Source organism: Megalops cyprinoides, chromosome 7, assembly GCF_013368585.1.
Source record: "Megalops cyprinoides isolate fMegCyp1 chromosome 7, fMegCyp1.pri, whole genome shotgun sequence".
NCBI lineage: Eukaryota > Metazoa > Chordata > Actinopteri > Elopiformes > Megalopidae > Megalops > Megalops cyprinoides.
Genome location: NC_050589.1, coordinates 36,778,783 through 36,794,389, shown reverse-complemented (window position 1 = coordinate 36,794,389; position 15,607 = coordinate 36,778,783). Strand labels below are relative to the sequence as shown.

General features: G+C 44.7%; 1 protein-coding gene across 2 annotated transcripts in view; it reads right to left on the bottom strand.

Annotated features, from left to right (window-relative positions):
- Positions 1-531: 531 nt before the first annotated feature.
- kmt2d (lysine (K)-specific methyltransferase 2D) overlaps positions 532-15,607 on the bottom strand; it is a 57,635-nt gene continuing 42,559 nt past the window's right edge. For both annotated transcript variants that reach the window (XM_036534069.1, XM_036534070.1), the window contains exons 48-55: positions 15,381-15,517; positions 6,825-8,142; positions 6,415-6,551; positions 4,701-4,831; positions 3,981-4,266; positions 3,062-3,135; positions 2,850-2,958; positions 532-1,460 (exon numbers count right to left, since the gene is read on the bottom strand). In XM_036534069.1, the coding sequence (XP_036389962.1) occupies positions 1,368-1,460; positions 2,850-2,958; positions 3,062-3,135; positions 3,981-4,266; positions 4,701-4,831; positions 6,415-6,551; positions 6,825-8,142; positions 15,381-15,517 (2,285 nt within the window). In that variant the 3' untranslated portion in view covers positions 532-1,367. The remainder of the gene's footprint in view (positions 1,461-2,849; positions 2,959-3,061; positions 3,136-3,980; positions 4,267-4,700; positions 4,832-6,414; positions 6,552-6,824; positions 8,143-15,380; positions 15,518-15,607) is intronic.

The following is a 15,607-nucleotide window of genomic DNA, read 5'->3' as shown; positions in this document are numbered from 1 at the left end:
AAACATCCCAAATGTCATAGTAGTCTTGTATTCTCAGTTCATCCCTCTACCAACTGTCTCTTCTTTCCTCAACACTTCCTTTAGGTAAGGAGTGTGAGGACTTTTGCTATGATAAACCAGACATTCATGGAGAGTTCAGATTTCACCCATGGACCTGGTTTGCTTCTGTACGCCCTGGTTGTGGAAACAGCTCTTCCATTTTTCAAGCTAATCTGCTCCCCATTGCCCATAGCTACTTAAAGAATATTGATTTAGTTGTGCGTTGTAAAATATTAACATCTAAAGTCATATTTACAGACTTAAGGGGTAAAAAGAAAGAATTTTGCCTTTAGAAACCATTACCCAGAAATCTCAAAGTGAAGAGACCTGAGATGGCGTTAATAATTAGGTTTTTTCATCGACAAACTCTTGCATAATATGCATAATCATGTTCAAACTAGTCATCATTAATCTGTATACATAATTTTATATTATATATATATATATATATATATATATATATAGGATAGTTACTTTAAATTATCACCACCATTAATCTAGATAGAAGCGCAAACCTGCTGCTAAGTTTCCCTGCTTGTCCGAGAAAAGCATTTGCCACAAGAACACCTCAACCTTTTCCCATTTCCACAGTAGCGGTTGTAGTTTACACAAAGCCAACACAATCCCACAGACTCAATGAGGTAGACTGGATCCAACCAACCCATCTTCAACAACATGCGTTAACACACCTCTCGCCTTTGAGCCCCAGGTCTGTATCAACTTTACTTGGACAATCTTACGGCATCTCTGGCCTTCCCCACCCCCCCCCCCCCACCCTTGGTAAGGCTCCATTAGGTTCCACTTCAGGATTGTCTAGCTGATATCCACATTGTCAATCTTTATTCAACAACTCATAGGACAGATTGTTTCATTTAGGGTGTGGGGGGAGGTTTAAATAGTAGGTCCAAGGTTAAAATACAGGTACTTAACAATGGCTTTTTGTTCATGTTATTTAGAGAACCCTGCCCAACAGAACTCATCCCCAAATCATTTGGAGGAGATCTTGGCCAAAAAGTCATCAGCAGGACAAAGGAAGAAAAAATTTTGGCAAGACTTTTTTTCCCCTCAGTAGTCCCCAAATCAAAGAATGTCCAGTCGATTACATGGGAAAAGTGGTTGCTTAACCGCCTCAAGTTCGCCCCTCTGAAAACTTTGGCTCCAGGTACAAGTTATCAACAATTGGGAGTCAACTTCTCCTTCCTTCTCTAAAACAGCTTATAGGTGTAGGCTCATAGGATTCCCTGGGCTTTGGTGCCCAGTCCTCACAGCCATTGTTCTGGCCACAGTGGAGCTGAGAAAGGCCTCATCTGGCATTCTCCCCCTCCTCCTCAGTTCATCCACTTGCGACAGTTCCATGCTCCACAGTGGCAGGGGATCTTGTGCTGATCATCCTCAAAGTCAAACTGATAGTCGTATGTCAGCTAGAAAGCAGGTAAGAGACACAGGGGTGGGATGAGAAGGGAGACATTAAGAATAGCCACTTGAAACGACCCGTTAACAGCATATGCTAGAGACTGTTGTAACATCACACACTTAAACAGGTTTGAAGGTGTATCGTATTAGTTGCCCTATAGGCTGTAATTGTACAAATCTGATAGTACTGTGTCCTCAAACAGACCTTGCTCTCAGCTGAGAACTGTCTCATTGTGGAACTGTACACGTCCTGTCCCCATACTGTCACTATACATGCTGTATGCACTTTTGTAAGTCGCTTTGGATAAAAGCGTCTGCTAAATAAATAAATGTAAATGTAAATGTAAACACATTACGCATGTAGCACAACCACCCCTGTTACTCTGTATCAGTGTTTCTGTTCCATGTTTGGATTTTTTTAAAATAAAAGACAAAAACTATTTCCCCATCTTAAATTATATATTAAAGTATTAGAGATGGACAAATGCCCTCATTCTTCCAATTTGTATTTTTGGTCTAATTTGTATTGTTTACTCATGCAAAATTTATACACTAATAAGATGTTTAATGACTGAAAGGCCATATACTTCTTACTTCTTCGATTTTGTTGATTTACAATTATGAAAAGAAAAAAAATCTCTGGACTCCAAATTGTGAATTGATGCTGGTTGATGTCTGAATGTGCTAGGCCATTCTCAACCATGGTTGTACTGTGTTGATTATGCAAAAGGTTATAAAGTTGTTGAAGCTGGTATAAAACTTACAGGAAACGGGAAACAGGAACCTTTTAAGAAGGTCTACACTTACTTGTCTATTAGTTAACAACTGACTTCTATTGTTTGGATGGCAAAAAAAACTATAAAAAAGGGAGTGACGGTCATTAATTTAAGACACAGCAAGTGATTTTTGTGTTTGTGATAAAAATCCAGAAACAGAAATAATGTGTCTTTTTATCTTTCCATATACAAATAAGAAAAGAGAAACAGACAGAAGGAAAGTTCACAGCCATGAGTACCATGAGACTTTCCAGGATGCAAAAAAAACACATCAAAGTGTCAAAAGTTGTTTCTCAACATTTTAACTTGGGTCACTTCTCTTGAATACAGATCAAGGGATTTCCTTTGAAAGACATTTAAAACGACCCCACACATACAGATGCTATTACTAAGCCAAAAACCCCATTTTTCTGCTTTTTCTTTTTTTAGCAAAGGCATCAATCAACAGGCCTGTCACTGAAGTGAAGAGCAACAGGTTCTTGGATCATAAGTTCTCAATCCTCACTTGAATATTTCTTGATGAATTTTCCTCTTTTTTTAGCCACAGGATCTCTGTGATGACCCTGTCCTGGGCCATACATGTGAACAAGGGTGTCTGAAGGGGTCTTTTCAACAGCTCACCTCCTCTCCTTTGGGGATCCTGCGGCTGGAGATAATGATGATTTTGTCCTCCTTATCGAAAGTCACCACCTCTGCCACACAGTTCGGGGCGCACGAGTGATTCACATAACTGCAGGGGGAAGACAAGAGTTGGAGTCAGGGAACCCAGTCCAGGGTGGACAACATGCAGATTAACAGAGGACAACACCATGGAGGGGCAGGTTGGGGCTTACCGGGCTGGACCACCCGTTAGCGTGGCATCAATCACATGTTCATTGTTGATCCTAAACATGTAGATCCCACGGTTCTGAAAACAAAACCATATCATTAAAACAAAAATTTGACTGAACCCAGTACTACAAATACAAGTCCAGGTTTGTACTCAGAAACTTGTTGGTTTAATTTCCAGGTGGAACAACTTGAACAGCACTAGCATGTCCAAGCTCTACCCAAGCTCTTTATGGGGGAGACATTACTAAAGCTATTCAGGTGAACAGATGGGGCAGAAAAATATCACTTGTATCTATATGTTCGTTAACTTACCTATTAACTTTGAAAAACACATAGCATATGTTTTCACTCTTTATCTTTGTAGCCATATGTTTCTATCTACCACATGGAAGCAGCCTGAGGTCACATTAACTGAATATTTTCCGTCTTTGACTGAATTTTTTAACAATGACGGAAAAATCTGAAAGCCTAAAACCAGTGACTGACAACGAGAAACTCTAACGCAACCTCTGGAAGCAGCATAATGCTGTTGCTTTGATATCAACACTTGAATAAATAAATTTTTTCCCCCGGAAGCATTTCACATGGCCTCGGAAAACTGGAGGTGTGCTCCTGCATCAGGTTTGACTAAAGGGAAAAAAATACGGGAAGAAACCTAACACCACATTCCGGGGATAGCTGTTATTGCGCTAAAAATAGCTATTCGATGTATCGCGACAGCTATACTGCCCAGCCCTAGTGTATCCTTTCTGTATAATTTATACTTACTACAATCCCACCACCCAATAAGCTACAAACACCCCCTCATTATAACCCCTACCCCACACCCTCTACACAACCTTCACAACTACAACACCGAACCCACCCCATCTCCAACTGCCCCTAACTGTAGACCTGCGTGTCCAAGCCTCCATGACCCACCTGCTCCTCATAGATCTTCTCGCGGCGGTTGGCCACCTCGTTGCGAATGATAGTGCCGATGTACTCGATGACCATGGTGTGCTTCTCCAGGTCCTTGGCGGCGTACAGCCCCAGGCCCTGGATGCGCGAGCGTGCCAGGTACACATTGTTCTTCCACTCGGTCTTTAGCCGTCGGTACTGCGAGGACTTGGAGTGGACGAACTGCTTGCTGTAGGGCGTGTTGATCTCGCCCGTGAAGGTGCTCTGGTAGGCCTTGGACATGCTAGTGCTGTTCAAGGTGTGGGGCCTGTGGCAGGGAGGGGGAGAAAGGAAGAGTGGGAGGGAGAGAGGGAAAGAGGGAGAGAGAAGGAGAAAGAAGGACAGAAGAAGGAAGAGAAAAGAAGGAAACAGAATGGTGTGGGCAAGAAGCAGAGAAAGTCAGAGTGAAAGGGAGAGAAAGAGAGAGGGAAAGAGATAGAAAGAAGTTAGAGGGTGGGAGTCAGTCAGGCATTAGAATACAACTTCCTAATCTTGGTTATTTCCTCATTTATTTTTTTTACAGAGGGTTTTTAGTATCAGATTTCAGACATGACCACCAGGATCTTGTGTACAACTGTGTACAATTTTGCTCCAAAACCTGAAAAACAGCTCACTCCTAAGTGTATGAACAAATCACCCTAGACCCTCGCTCATGTGCACACCACCACTCCGATGGGCACGTGCCCTCACGCACTGTCTCACCTTTTGCAGTGTGTGAGTATTTTGGGTTCGGAGCGGGCGCAGCCCGTGGGGTTGATCATGAGGGGAAGCTCCATGAGCGGGTGGCGGCCATAGCGGAAGACATAGTTCTGACAGTTCTCCACCCCAGGCAGCTGAGAGAATGAGAGAGGGAGGTATTATTGTCAAAAAACATCAAATGTACCACCTAAAATGACAGGACCCTGAGGTACTATTTGGAAGGGGACAACAAATGGGGAATGCAAACTATTCCCTATCACTCTCAGTTCATGGAGAGGGCAAGTTTACCACTGAATTTCTGTCCCCACATGTATGATTATTCGTAACACAGGAAGAGCCCTCGGGTGCATTAATGATAAGGTACATCCAGTAATGCTGAACTTCGTGGCACAGCAATGTATTCTTGCACATTAAGAGGCAGAAGGAAGAGATGCTACTGGGATCCAGTCTAGCCCCTAGTCCTCAGCTTAGCTCTTCCTGTTCTATACCCTCAAAATTCAAACCCAGTTAATAATGCATGTTACAGTGCCTTCTACTGCACCGGTTCTGCAGACTCACTGATAGTTACATCCTCTGGATGGACCATCCCACTCATTGTACCTATTACATCAGCTGATCCACATGTTATCTGGGTCAGTGACTCTGCAGGATATACACCAGGGGTCTCCAGATGTCAGACAAATTTGGTGATCACTAGATGGTATTTTGGAACATTAAGCCACGTTAAGCCTTTTCATTATAATGGGCGTCAATAGAGAGGAAAATGCTTAATATAAGATAATAACCGAAATCCTATGAGGAGAAGGCTTAACATGGCATAATGTTCCAAAATAGCGATCAATGATCACCAAATTTTTCTCGGACATGTCTTATAAACACTTCAAAAACACTTCCACCTGTCAAAAAATAACGTCCATACTCATAGGATTTCAGTTTTTATTTTTGGACAGGTGGGAGTGTTTATGACAAGACATGGAAAACAGGAAAATGCTTAATGTAAGATAACGTCCATACTCACAGGATTTCTGTTTTGATTTTTTGACAGGTGAAAGTGTTTATTAAGACAAGACATGTCCAAGAGAAATCTGGTGATCATTGATCGTGGTTTTGAAACATTAAGCCATGTTAAGCTGTTTCACGTTAAGAGCTTTAGAATGTCCCTGAAGTGGCGCTGAATGTTGCATCTTTTACTGTCTGAAACCCTGGTACCGCAGATGAGGCACACACACACTTGTCCTTCACATTCGTGGGAAAAAAAAAAAAAAAAAAAAACTTGTGTTCCCATTCCTCATGGAAATAGCGTGGTTTTTTTTTTTGGCCTGGCCACTTTCTTTGTTCATCATAAATCTGGCTATTTTATAAGCTAAACTGGCTTCCTAACACCACCGAACTCCTTGCTTTAGCTCAGTAGCTACCTCAGTAGCTAGCCCACAGGGTAACTGATGTGACAATGTGTTGGCAAACTTGACAGTAGCCTAACTTATTTGACTGACAGCTGATATCATTTTGTGGATTTTTTTGTACATAATCTTTGAACCTTTTGGTGAGACCAATAGCTCACGAGCGACGTGTTGGAGACCCCTGATCTACACATTGTGACACCCTAAAAACAGGGCTGCACGATATGGACTAAAACAACTTTGTAGTTGAGTGCTGCTTTTCCACCGGAGTTGTGTCCAAAGTGACGGAGACCGTTGGCAGCCGTGGAGGGACGTACCGACTCGGTGATGCGCACCACGGCATGCAGCGTGAGCCCGTACATGTCCTCGCCTTTCACATGCTCGGTAAACAGCTTCAACATGGCCGCCTCCTCGCGCAGCTTCGCCACCCGCTCCACCACTCTGCTCCAGATGCCTACAGACAGGAGATGGAGTCAAAATGCCCCCCCCAAAAAAAAAGGGGGGGGGGGGGGGCGTGGTATATATCTGCCTATATATGTATGTGTATATGTATATGCGTGTATGTGCGTGTGCCCACTAGCATATTTTTTGGTTAACTGTCCTTTTTTGCACATTTACAAGAAAATTGCTTTGGCAATACTGTACATCTGTTTGGTCGTGCCAATAAAGCTTGTCTGAAGTGAGCAGAGTTCAGGCGGGAGGGCAGCGGTTTGGTGGGAGTACCTACCATCGGGGGTGGTGTCGCGGAAGTGGAGGTCCTCCTGGCCCTGCTCCAGCACACGCACCTCAAAAAGTGGCCGGCCGTCGGCCTCGCTGATGCGGCAGCGGTAACGGCAGCGGCGGTTGGGCACGCGCGTGCTCCAGTAGATGCGCGTGGCCTCGTAGCCCACGGGGAAGATGGCGGTGGGCGAGTGGAAGGCCGCCATCTGCGAGGGCAGCAGCTGGCCAGCGGCGTGGAAGATGAGGCCACCCACGCGGAACAGGTGCACACGGTCGCCCCGCTGCAGGATGCTGGCGATCTGCTTCACCTCGTCGCGCTCGACGTAGACGCGGCGGAAGACAGCGAAGCTGCTCAGCTCCTCCTCGCTCGGGCCCTTCAGCTTGTGCTGCGTGCACAGCATGGTCTTGTCCTTGAAGAACATGCAGCGGGCGCGCACGGCACAGGCGAAATGGTAGACGTTGGGGCAGCGTAGGCGGCCGCAGCTGTTGGTGGCGCCCGTCTTCTGGCACCAGGCGCAGCGCGTGCGCAGACCCCGCCGCAGCGCCACCTCCACGTTGATGAGCGCGCCGCCCTGCGTCTCGTACACCTCGGTGGACCAGAGGGCGCAGTTGAGGTGCACCCACAGGTCAACGTCGATGTTGAGGAGGCGTGCGGGCCCGTCGGTGGCGCCGTCGCCCTCCTCGTGGCAGAAGCAGCACTTCCGGCGGTCGCGCGGCAGCTTGTCGGGCCGCAGCGTGATGCGCAGACGCTCCATCAGCTCGGCCACCTCGCGGCCGCTCTCCCTGCGCGAGCCGCCCTTGCGGATGCTGAGCACCAGCTGCAGCCGCTTCCAGCGCAGGCCCTTCCACTTCTTGGGCTTGGGCCGTGCTTCCTCGTCCTCGGAGGGCGGCCGGCTGCGCGGCTTGCAGGGCTTGGGGAACGCCTCAGGGGCGGGGCCGAGATCCAGGGAAGGGGCCAGGGGAGGGACTGCAGGATCAGCCGGAGGGGGAGAAGCTGATGGGGGAGGTGGAGGGAGGAGCGCATTTTCCTGCTCAGGTTCGGTTTTGACCTGAACGCTGGTGGGGCTGGAAGGGGCAGGACCGGGGGCGGGGGCGGGGGTAGGGGTGGGGGTGAGGGAGGGGGAGGCGGCCTGGGCCAGATGGTGAGATGGTTCAGGAGGTAGAGGAGGTGGAGGAGGAGGTGGTGGTGGTGGAGGAGGAGGTGGAGAGGGAGATTGCGGCGGAGATGCCTCTACAGGGTAGATGGGAAGCTGCCGCACGTCCAGATCTGACACATTGGTGATGTAACAGTGCTGGACCGCTCTGTCCTCTGGCTCTGGACACTCCTGAAATACAAAGTATCATTAATTCAAAAAACTGTTTATTGCATGTCTGCTTCAAGACTTGAAATAAATAAAAAATACTGCTACTATCCACCTTATGTGCGGTGTAACAATGTGTGGCGCCATGACGACCATTCCGCTTTCCCATTTCCGGTCACCGCTGTAGCGACCACTGAACTGGACATCATTGGTAGCGACATACTAGGCAACATGAGTTCAGGCTCTACTTATTCGGTTGTTGGTTGCAGTAACAACAGCAGAAAGATCAGAGATTTTATGGAAGCAGAGTGTTACACACACAGAGTAACCAGGAGAGAGTGCCCTTGTCCACCACCGTACTCTCTACATTCCATGCCAGCCAGTAGGCGCCTGGAATGGCTTGCAGCACTAAGGCTAAAATATCCTCCAAAGAAGCTCGCACCACTTCGTGAACAAGCGACCCACTGATGAACATCCAAATCTCGAACTCTTTCTTGGCTACGAGAGACCTGTACATAAGAAGAGGCGGCCAATTGTTCGTGGGGAAACATCAGGTAAGTGAATATCAGTATAGGAGCTAAACCAGTTACCGAATGTTTTCTGCTAACGCAGCTAGCTAGTTGGCTCCAGTTGTTTACCAGATATTGCCTAGCTGTCAGCCTCCCTGGCTTCTCTCAAACGTAAATGTGCGATGCCAGCAGCAATGTAATCTACATTTTTGCGAACAATATAGTAGTTTTAAAGCGGTAATACGTTAAAGCATGGTTACACTTGGCTTGGCAGGCATACGGTCTTGGCTACAAAATTGTGTTGTTTCATCGCTATAAACCCAACTACAGAGTAGCCATCCTAAGATTTTGCTGCTTACTGGCTGTTCATTACATTTGGAGCCTCGCTCACTTGTTACAAACATATTATTGTAGCAGTCAAACCTATGGTGTAGTTGAGAATAATATACTGCTGTAGTAGTGATACTAGTAGTGATACAACAACACATGGTTATTGGCTTTGAAGTACAATTGCCAGCAGTAATTTGTTGCATTGTTATCAACTATTTACTCACCTCTTAAATGTCAGAAATGTGCACCGAACCATTAAACACTGTTATGGATTAACCATTTTTAAATGTCTTTTTGTTAACATCTAATGCAGCTTAATGCAATACAACATGGGTGACATGGTGTAGAAGTTTGTGAACTAATCTGAGTGTGTTATGTTTTACAGCAGTAGCAGAGGAGGCGAGCCAGGAGGATGAAGTTCCTGAGGTGCCAGAGTCCTCACACAGGACTGTTGCCACACAACGGGAAGACCCTTCACTCTGGGACCACAGTTATGCGAGAAGCCACGGAGTGGACGCACCAATACAGAATCATGTGGTCACGGATGCAGCAACACAATCTGGAGACTTCAGCCATTTCATGCTCCAGAGTGATGCTGATTCATACCTATACACTAGCCTCCCACTTGACACATTTAACACTCTTGTGTCAACATTAGACAGGTTTGGAAATGGGACTCTAGCTCTATCAGTGCTAGAGTAATCATGAAACTGAAATTAAACCGTGTGCTGGGAGTGTTGCCAGTAGAATCATCACACACTGGATTGATAAAATGGAGGAAGGCTTGCAACCCCTTATTGTCCGGCTACCAAGAGAAACCATCAAGGCAACAATGCTGGCTTCATTTCAGAAATTTTTCCCAAATACCACCTGTGTCATTGACTGTAGTGAAAGCATTTTGCAGAAGCCCAAAAATCTTGACTCTAGAGGGGAGTCCTACAGTCATTATTATTCCCATAACACAATCAAGTACCTTGTTGCTGTTGCCCCATGTGGATTAATCATGTTTATATCATCTGCCTATGGAGGACGCGCCAGTGACAAGTACATTACCATGAACTCTGGTATCCTGGACTACTTAAGGGCTGGAGATGAAGTCATGGCAGATCGAGGCTTTGTAATTCGGGACATTCTCTTTGAAAGAAGAGTGAACTTGGTTCTGCCTGCTTTCACCAAAGGTAGTGGTCAGTTGACAGAGGAACAGGTTACCAGCACACGAAGAATCGCAAATGTTCGAATTCACGTTGAACGAGCAATTAGGCGACTAAAAGTTTACAAGATCTTGTCTCAGGTAGTACCCATAAATATGTCACCGAAAATGGACAAAATCCTCCGCATCTGTGCTGCCTTAGCCAACTTAAGAGATGATCTCATTCGTGAATAACCATTGTGATTCCCTTGACAAATCGTTACAAACACATTTGTACTGACTGCAGTGTTTACACCCTCCCTCCTTATTTCATCCCTGTTGTTTTCCCTTTCCCTGTCAGCTGGGCCTAGTTGGCCCATGTCATTGCAGCAGCAGCAGTAGTGACTACCCCTGTTGTTTTGCAAAAAAAAAAAAAAAAAAAAAAACTGTTTTGCAATGTATATTCTTAACATTTAGGTAATTAATATCTTGCTACATAAATATTTTAAATCAATAGAATCTTTAATATACATCATATGTTCATATTTCAACATGTTTAAAGTACGTTTGATTGCAGTTGTGTAAATATTAGTGAAGCATAGTGTTTTTTTTAATAATATCATATTTTTAACATTTCTTTTTTTAAAACAATTAAACTGATTGAGAGGGTGCTCTTGTTATGAGATTTTAGTGTCTGAGCAGTCCTTAGGAATTCATTATGTTTGCATATGTGCTATGCAGATTCAGTCGCTGACCAACAAACTCATTGACAAGCTGAGGCAACATTGAAAAGTAAAATCTTTTCAGATGTCCTACCCTCTCCATAATATAGAGCTCATCAAATGGTACAGAGAATGAAATGGTGTCATTTGGGCTCCAGATAAACAATTTAGCCATCCTGAGGCCGGTACAAAACATGCCCAGTTGCATCTGCATGTAGTATCTGCGGATGCCTGTTTTTTGAAGTTGTGGTATTCCATCTATTAACTTCACATCACTGCCATTTTGGGTAAGTTGATCCAAGAGGGTGGAATAGAGCTTGTTGGGGACTGGGCATTTTATTTCCAGAAGAACAGAGGAGTCGATCACCCCATCTGGACTTACGGACAGCCATGGTTCTTTCTCACTAACAACAATCCCTCTGTGTGTAATGTTCATGCCCTGCTCTTCAAGAATGTTGCAGGCAACCACCTCATTCTCCTTTCCATAGTTTGTGGCGTAGTTACCACGAAATGAGGGGTACAGGTGCTCTGCCAGAAATTTATCAGGGTTGGTGGATGCTTTTGATGGAACCTTTTTAGCAGAGCTTGCTGTTAATCTCAATTTTCTCGCAGTGTGCCAGAGTTCTGAAGCACTCTGCTGTCTTGTCTCCAACTCCAACCTAGCCGCCTGTGTGTTGTTCACCTGCACAAACAACTCATAGAAGGCTTTGCATGGCTTACAGAGAATGTCAGAACAGTCGTGAGTTTGATGCGGTCCTACTAACCGGGCATCAATTGCAATGTTTGCAAGGTTTGGCTAGGCAACAGGATTAACGTTGTAGCACTTGCCCAACAGACAGTTCTTTAGTAGGAAAAGTGGTTGTGCTGGATCACGATCAACATGCTGTTTAAACTCAGAATGAGACAGATACCGTGGGTTGGGGGGTAGAGGGTGTGCTTGCAAGACACTGTTGTCAAATTCGCTCCCTGCCCTGTGGTGGCTGAATCTGATGTCTCGGAGTGGTTTATTGCTGTGAAAATAACTGTATGCCTCAGTACTTTTGTAGTTGCGAAGTTCTTCACCATCGACTCCCTCAGACAGGACAAAGTAGTTGATGATATCAATGTAGCTGACTGCTGGCCATAGCCTCATATCATCGACCCATCTCGCTAGATTAGAAGGGTGCGGAACACTAATGAGCTGACCTCCGATATGACGTCTATCGCTAATTAATTCATTGGTGGTGTGTAACCACCGTTTATGTGCCATCTTCATGGCTTAATGAAGTTGAAAGTGCCTCCCACCACAGGCGCTAGCCGCTAACCTTCATACAGGTTCGACGTAAACAACACATCGACCGGAAATACGAAACCGTACGTGTCCGTTGAGCCACAATGTATCATGGAAGATAGAACGTCCAATACATAAGGTGGATAGCACTGTAGCCCAGCTGTCTAGTTTTTAATGAATATGTTTATACATATTAATACTTATTTTTATCACCTGCATCTCAGGTACACTTAAGCAAATCAAAAGATGCCCTCAGAGCCCTGTTTTCAATGCAATATAGCTAAACAGAACATAACTCAAGTTTTGTGATTGGTAATGGCTCCAAAAAGGTCACCCTATCACAGGTAAGCAACCAACTGAGTCTGAACACTGAAGCTTATTTAAATATATTGTCCCAAAGTGAAATATGACCGGTCTTTCCAGAGAAACACCCTAACCCACAAACATGTCTACCGGACATATGAAAATCAGCTGCTTTACAGTCAAGTATGCTGATTCTATGGTGGAGACGGGTTAAAACAACTGTTTGAACTTCAGAAAGGACCAAGCAAATTTTTAATATCCAAGAACGCACAGCTTGCAAGCTATTTTGCAAATCCCTCAAATTCTGCCAGCAGCCTGACACATTAGACAGATTACAACTATTAAATGCTCTCAATCAGATGAGGCAAGGACATAATGTTAATATATTAAATACATAAAACAAAGTCTGTGTATTCACAGAAAAAAGAAACCCGCTAAGGCAAAGTACATGAGTGAGGTAACGGAAAAGTCCCTGTGCCTTCACGAGGAGCTGAAAACGTCCTGTGCCAAAGCAAAGGGCGCCCTGGACCTGAGACTGCCACACCTGGTACATCAGAGCTCAAGAGCACCTCCTTGATTTGAGGTCAGAAATCCCTTTGCTTCTGAATCCAATTGTTGACTTGTCCCCCTTTTCCACCAATGTATTTCGAGGGCCGGTTCGGAGCCAGTGCCTAATCTCTAACCAGTTCTTCGCGTTCCGACAGCCAAAGCACCGGCTCTTGGCCACGAAAACTGGTTCGAGAACGGCAGCACCAATTTGCTGGTCTAGATGCAAAGCACCGCTACGTCAGGGGCTGGGGGTGGGATTATCGCGACCAATAAGACCAACAAAATTTAGTGACCACCATCTAGTCTGCCTAACAAGAAGAAGAAGAAAAGCCAGTTTTATTTTTCAAATGTTTCACCTTGTTGCCAGCCAGCCATGTATTTCTTAGCTGTTTAGCGAGCTACTTATTTCTCACATCAATGTTACAAAACACCGCAGATTGTCTGAAATTTGTGCACCATTGCGGAAGCTACAGCGTGAGATTGTTTAATTAACAAGGATGGCAATTTGAATAATTAAGTGGCAACTAATCCCAAAGCCTTCTCTTAAATGTGTCACAGTATAGCTTTATTGTGTTACAAAATTCAAATTACAGAACGGAGCTAAATTTAGTTAAATCGATTTAAAGTACTTAAGCATTTTTTTTTCTTAAGTTTTACTCTAAATACTTAACTTTTAAGTTATGTTGAGTGCAATGAACAATAACGTTTAGAACACAGACCTCACAAAAGCTGTGATGTCTCATGAGCATTTAACGTAATTTAATTTGTTAAATGTCATCCTCGTTAATTAAACAATTTCACATTGTAGCTTTCGCAAGCACACAAACTACAATCTGCGGTGTTTCACAAGCGTAATTCATTTACTCTATTTACGTGATTGGTGTCGATTATTCTGTGAATTATTTGTTTTATTGTTAATCAAGGAGGATAAAGAGGAACAGGTTGGAAGTAAAGATAGATATAAAGGTAGTGTTTGGGCTTCCCCTGTTTCCAGTTCAACAGCCACCACTGCTAGCTTGGCTAGAGACATACACAGATGTATACAGTGACGTAATGACATGGCTGTATGGTGGCTCTTTATCCCGTGGAAAAGCAAAGCGGTTCTTAAAAGGTTTGCAAGTTGAAGCAACTCCGAACTGGCACTAGCACCAGCCCAGCACTAGCACCTAGGGCCATATGTATCAATCTTTGTGTATAACTTGCCGTAGGACCATGCGTACGCACAACCTCATGATTTGTGTACAGAGGTTTTTCGTCAGAGTTATCAAACACCACGTACGCCTCACTGCCTTCATAAATCTGAGCGTAAATCAGCGTGAGATTATGTGCACATGAACGCTCTTAACGTCCACTCCCACAATTGTTATTATATGGACCAAGACACACGCCTTTAATTCGTCAAATTAGCATATTAAAGATCCCAGGTAAATCTGAGTGAAATGCAGAGACTGATGTTGAGGATGAATGGCAGGACGTGAGAAAAGAAATTATTCGGACACGGAGATAGAGGTGATGGTTGATGAAGTGGAGAGGAGAAAAAAATGTCCTTTTTGGAGGCCAGACTAGCAGCACTTCAAATTGACGGAAAAATGCGGAGTGGCACAAAGTGGTGACTGCTATGAATGCAGTTTCACCAGAGGTGCGTACGGTGGAGGAGGCGACAAAGAAGTGGTTTGATTTTAAACCTGAGTGTCCTCGCACCATTTAGGGAATCGGAGCATTCGGAACGTAGGTCTACAAGATGCAAAATAATGGAACTTATGAACGATTCTAACCACTGACAGATGACTGCTAAAATCAACAAAATAAAAGGCAACAGTGTTAGGGTCATTAAGTTAAAAAACAAAGATAATCATTGTTTTGTCTGTCTTTCTGCTCATGCCATGCAGCTGTCTCGCTCGCTCGCTCTCTCTCTCTCTCGTTGACCAAAACTTTACTTCCCTGTCGTTTCCAACGAGTATTCCAACGTTTCCAATATTTTTGTTGACTGCCCCCTCAGCCACTTCATCCTGGTGCCAGGACCTGGCGCAATTACACTCATCAATGATTGACACAAGAGCCATTTACTTGCATCACCGTTAGTTCCTCTTGCATACGCCACCTCGAGCCCATGCGCAGAGGTACGCATGTTTTCCCGGGAAGTATCTTTTCATAAATACCATTTTATGTGTAAAACGGTATTTTTGCTCAGCACGATTTTAGTGCGTACGCACCATTGATACATGTGGCCCCTAGTTCACGTTGGTGGAAAAGGGGTATGGGTTGTCTCAGGAAGAACTGATTAGCGACATGTCAGTTTGATTCTTAAACTTCTTTCCATTTCTGTCCCATAGCTACGCACCCACTCGATTAATGAATATTCAGTACTTGGCTGTAAGGGTTGATGCTTGTCAGAACTGGTTTGTACCAAACAGTGGCGCGATGTAGATAAAGGAAAAGTAGCAGCCCACCTGTTTGATGAGGGACAGGATGTCCACCTGCTTCTTCAAGGTGCAGCCAGGCAGTGACACGTCATACTTATTCAGCCAGTCAGCAGTCTCCTGGTCCTGGTCGGACTCTGAAGGGCCAGGCTTCACACAGAGAGTGCCTGACAGAGATATTGCGGGGGTCAGGTTTAATCTCACCCTCAACAACTATTTCCCATCACTATTTAAAATGAACTGCATTTACTTTTTAA